Consider the following 5759-nt stretch of genomic DNA (forward strand, 5'->3'; position numbering starts at 1 on the left):
AATTAATCGATGAGATTTTAAGCATGATCAAATAATCAATGGAAACAGTTTGACCTCTTGAGTCCAAAACTGTAATTAGATCTCAAATCGGTCAAGAGATGACGGAGCTATGAGCTAAAACTTTGAAAAAACTCAGAGCCATTGTATAAGCCGTTATGCCGCGGCTAAAAATATTTATTAAACAACACTTTCCCTATCAGAAGTTTCATGCCAGAAACCACCAGAAAGTGTTAAACCATTAGAAACGTTGTCCCATTATAAAATATGCTTCTTATCATAACTAAAGGATAAAAATAGGGTGAAGGTAATAAATTCAATCGTTATCCACTCGTTATTATCATTAAAAGTGCATACTATGAATATACATTACTTTAATTCAATAGGCGTTTGGCTATGTAATGATATCTAGAGTATATATTGAAAATAAATGTTTACTTTGATTGTACTGTCAGAAATATAAGGCTTAAATTTAGATTTCAGAATTCAGCGTCTACAGACTGTTTAAGAGACTGAGCATAAACAATCCATTGAGTAGCTTTGCCCAAGAATATACCCCAGCGAAAATATAAACACGATAAGTACCGCATGCTCCAAGTGTTAAATTCACTGATACTAGAACTTCAACTAGAAATGGTGAGATACACGAAGTTTAGATTAAATGACTTAATGTATAGAAATCTTCATTTAATAATGAGGAACAGAACAATCTTTGCAAAGTAAAAACGATAATGTTTGTTTTTATAATTAGTCTGGAACATACTTAGATAATCATCCGGAATCTAACATTAGAAACTTGATGATCATTAAAATATGTTGTGTTAAGGCTTGTTTGTTTCCAGGTAAGCACAAAGCTACACAAAGGGCTATCTATTTTCTGCCCACCACAGGTATCGAACCCTGTTTCTAGGATTAAGTCCGTACACATAACGCTGTGCCACAGGAGAGCTGTGTTAGTGCAAAATTACACAATGGACTGTCTACGCTCTATTCACCGCGAGGAATCGAACCTCGAATTTTAGCATTGTAAGTTCAGAAAATTACCGCTGACCCACTTGGGATCCCGTGAAAGCAGAATCATAGCAATCTCTTAATATTTTTCAAATATAAAAAAAAGCAAAATCTTCATAAAAAAGTAGTTTTAAAAAGATAATTTAAATACAACTTGTTCAAAATAAAAGAACGGATACCTCACTGTAATAGTATATATTAAAAGCATTACATACATACATAGCTAAAAATCAGAACAAACTAAAATCTGTTCTGTAAGATCAAATATACATCACAAGTTACCGTTCCTTCACTTGTAATCAGTAAATGTTAAAATTACCGTTCCTTCATTTGTAATCAGTAAATGTTAAAAATTACCGTTCCTTCATCCGTAATCAGTAAATGTTAAAATAACCGTTCCTTCACTTGTAATCAGTAAATGTTAAAATTACCGTTCCTTCATTTGTAATCAGTAAATGTTAAAAATTACAGTTCCTTCACCTGTAATCAGTCAATCCTATTAGTTTTAAAGTCACAAGCCATTCCATTAGGATTTAAAACTTATATTTCAGCCATTTTCAAATAAAATAGTAATAATTATATTGTCAAGAATAAAATATGGCGTGTGAATTGAAACGTGAGATTTATAAGAATCAACTTTTCTCTGATGTTCTCAATTTTAGCATGAATCTCACTGTGAAGATATGTATTGAAGTCTAGAAATAACAATAAACTTTGAATTCTTGTAGCCCAACTTGTGGGAGTTCCAGAGTGAGAAAGATGTGTCAGATGTTGATGCCAATGTTTACACCCAGTATGTCCGCATGCTCTATTTGTCCGTATCAACAGCTACACAGTGTGGTAAGTTCGGATTTGATGCCAAGTTTCAGTCATCAGATTATTTTTGTTATATACCTAGGGTGGAAATGATTTTGAATTACATCTTATATATATATATATATAAAGTTCTCTAATATGAAGTTAAACTTTGATGATTCAATTGAATCATAAACAAATTAAACAACACATACTAAGGATCTTGATCGTAAAAAATGTCAAGATATCAAATGACTTAAGTGTTAGTTAGATTAGCTCTTTTTATAAATGATTGGTAATCTCAACCAACATGCAACCATCATGTTATCATGAAACTATACATATTACAACATTTATTGTAGTAAAATTATCTTCATGAAATTTGGCAAGATTTGAGTAAACATTACATTTTTTTTTTTACTAAAGACGTGTCTGTGAATATATGGAGGCAAAGTCTGAGTCAGACTCTGACTAATCTGAGTGTAAGGTGATTTTCATGTAAAAATTAGATATATATTTTTTACATATTACAGATTTCAAATCTGATTTTCATAACCTGTAGAACCTCATAAATAAACATCAAATGTTGTTATTTTTAGTAAAGCTTTATATTATATCTGTTATTTTCCCCACCCTAACACTGTATACAGGCTCGGTTCGTTTGACCAACCTTGTAACCACCATGAAAACTACAAAATAAATCTCACTTACCCTTTATTTATTTCTAGAATCACTGTATATTGTTACTGTCAATTACACGTTATTCGTTCTTACAGCCAAAGCTAATACAATTCTAATCTTCCAGTCATTTAGATTTATTGCTTTACTGCTGCTTAGATGCATACGTTTTGCCACTTCAGCAAATGGCAACAGTGACCTAAGCTGCATCTGTAATATACCAAAGAATGCAACTTTGGTGTTTGATGGTATCACTATCAACATGTATGCATACAGTCCACTGTTCAAAGCCTCAACCTAATCAAAACTGGGTGGATTTACTGTGTAATTACAATTCAATAAATGCCAGAACCAAATCTGAAGCCTACTACATAAATTTGGCATGTAACATGATGAAGATGAAGTCGGAGGCATGCCTTTCCACTTTTTTCTATCTTTTCAGGATGAATTGATTGATAACGGGCCAATATGATGATTTTTGCTGGAATGCCTGATACATGGTTAGGTGAGCAAGATCCAGGCAAATCCAATATCTACTAGAAGCTCAACCTCACATCCACATATCATTATTTTTATATACCATACAATGTGAAGTCCATGGTTCTCCAAATCAGCCATTATACCTTTGGGTAAAAGCTGCATGCTGTGCTCATCCAACTCAGACTCCACTAGTTTCAATTAGATAGAGCAGCTAGAGCCATAGATTGTTATTGAACCTCATACATCTGTTGTGGCATTGGTTAATATGGAACTTGTTCCTGATAGTCCTAACCTGCAACAGAATATGAATATTTCCATAACTATTTGTATAGTAAGGGTTTCTTTCCTCACTTTCCTGCCATTTTTAAGAGCTCAATGTTAGCTGCATAGGTGATGATAAGCCCTCTTGTCCCATCTGGAACCATGGTTGATGCACCATGGCACCATACATTAGTGATTTTGTTTGTGGCTGTGACCCAGATTCTGTCCACGTGGCTAGCTCGGTAGCCTACTGCCTTCAAATAGACCCCTTTTGCACAGCCACTGTTGGACTATAAAGGAAAGTTCGGACAGTCACTGAAGACCCTTGGTGCCCCAAGGGCTTAGAACCTCTGCCTTACATCATCTGCCGCAATGGAACTTGTAATCGACATTTCTATTTATCCTGGAGCAAATTCAACAGCTGCAATCTATCATTGTTGCTTTTCTATCACCATTTCAGCAAAAAGTTCAGTGTAACTACTTTGAAGCACATTGACATGGGTACTGCATCAATCAGTGATGGATTCTCTCAGTAGCCTTTTAATAATTGTTTTGATTGCTACCTCATCATGATCATCAGGAGACATGCTCACAAATGGGTTCCCATGCTACTCCCTTCAATAATCCACGTAAAAGGCTGAGTTTTTATGAGGTCCTTGCCTTTAAACCTTGAACTCAATCATATGGATTGCTCCATTTTCAACACAGCTAAGAATCTAGTGGTACTTTTTGACAGCTATATCCTAGTCATTGGATCATACCTTCTCCAAATGCTCTGGGACATTGAGCACCAAAATATCCATAGATAGCTTCAGATGCTGCAACAGCTATCTCTGGATCCATCTATTTTATGGAACAACTTGCTTGAAATGTTTAAGGAAATGGTTCAATTTTCCTTTACAGCCCCTTCAATATTGATGGATCATCTATTTCACATCACTATCATAACTAAATAATGGTGCGATTAGGAATCTGCTGCTATATTCTGTACTACTGTGTGGCAGAGATGCTGCCAGTGTTTGAAGGAAGATCCACTAAATCTTACAAGAGTCTGGGGACACGGTCATCTCTGGATGAAGTCTGGAGTTGAACATTACAATTTATAGGGATGTATATTTTGGTCAGATTCTACACCAAATTCAGCCACCACACAAGGTCTTAGAACAATGTCAGCTGAGAGGGTTTATGTTTCCCCTAAGGAGCTTCTGGATCACAGCGAGAAACTATCTGCATCTATGTTGTTGTTTTTTATAAAACTTTTGGCAGCTTTAACAGAGGGACTATTTCTAATGTCAACATAGGACAAAGATCAAAATCTAAAGAATGATGATGCTACAGTGTTAGGTCAAACCAACGATCTGATGTAGATGTCAACGATCATCGCCATTATACATATTCAAGTAGTATAAAGTTACAACTCACATTAACTTTCACAAGTGCCTTTACCAGCCATTGAAATTAGTATGTCATCACTCCAAAAGAGCATTGCATAGAAACTGGATCAAGCATAAGTCTTATAGAACAGGCATTGTAGCATGTTAGTGTAACTTTACGTCATCCAAATCTGTATGCAGAACACCTGCAAGTAAACTTATAAAATATAACACTACTTTAATATACTTAAATAAATAAACAATCTTTCTAGTAATAGTTGTGTAGAAAAGTGAAATTAGAAGTTATTTTAACTGTGAAATATTAAAATGGAACATATCAGCTAATTTTAACTAAATTTGCTTTCAAAAAAGGCTACTTTTTGTAAACTGACTAAAATATTTTGTCATTTTTAACGTTTACTTATTACAAGTGAAGGAACGGTAATTTTTAACGTTTACTGATTACAAGTGAAGGAACGGTAATTTTTAACGTTTACTGATTACAAATGAAGGATCGGTAATATTTAACGTTTACTGATTACAAATGAAGGAACGGTAATTTTTAACATTTACTGATTACAAGTGAAGGAATGGTAATTTTTAACGTTTACTGATTACAGGTAAAGGAACGGTAATATTTAACATTTACTGATTACAAGTGAAGGAACGGTAATTTGTAACGTTTACTGATTACAGGTGAAGGAACGGTAATTTTTAACGTTTACTGATTACAGGTGAAGGAACGGTAATTTTCAACGTTTACTGATTACAAGTGAAGGAACGATAACTTTAACATTTACTGATTACAAGTGAAGGAACGGTAATTTTTAACGTTTACTGATTACAAGTGAAGGAACGGTAATTTTAACGTTTACTGATTACAAGTGTAGGGACGACAATTTTTAACATTACCAGGATTGACTGATTACAGGTGAAGGAACGGTAATTTTTAACATTTACTGATTACAAGTGAAGGAACGGTAATTTTTAACGTTTACTTATTACAAGTGAAGGAACGGTAATTTTTAACGTTACTGATTACATGTGAAGGAATGGTATTTTTTAACGTTTACTGATTACAAGTGAAGGAACGGTAATTTTTAACGTTTACTGATTACATGTGAAGGAACGGTAATTTTTAACGTTTACTGATTACATGTGAAG

At 34.0% G+C, this 5759-nt stretch overlaps 1 protein-coding gene across 1 annotated transcript in view; it reads left to right on the top strand.

The window, feature by feature from the left end:
* Positions 1-585: 585 nt before the first annotated feature.
* The window catches only part of LOC111089617, a 13824-nt gene continuing 8650 nt past the window's right edge, over positions 586-5759 (top strand). The window contains exons 1-2 of the mRNA XM_022402457.1: positions 586-633; positions 1737-1848. Coding sequence (XP_022258165.1) covers positions 586-633; positions 1737-1848 — 160 coding nt within the window. The remainder of the gene's footprint in view (positions 634-1736; positions 1849-5759) is intronic.

The sequence above is a fragment of the Limulus polyphemus genome, unplaced genomic scaffold (assembly GCF_000517525.1).
Source record: "Limulus polyphemus unplaced genomic scaffold, Limulus_polyphemus-2.1.2 Scaffold6802, whole genome shotgun sequence".
NCBI lineage: Eukaryota > Metazoa > Arthropoda > Merostomata > Xiphosura > Limulidae > Limulus > Limulus polyphemus.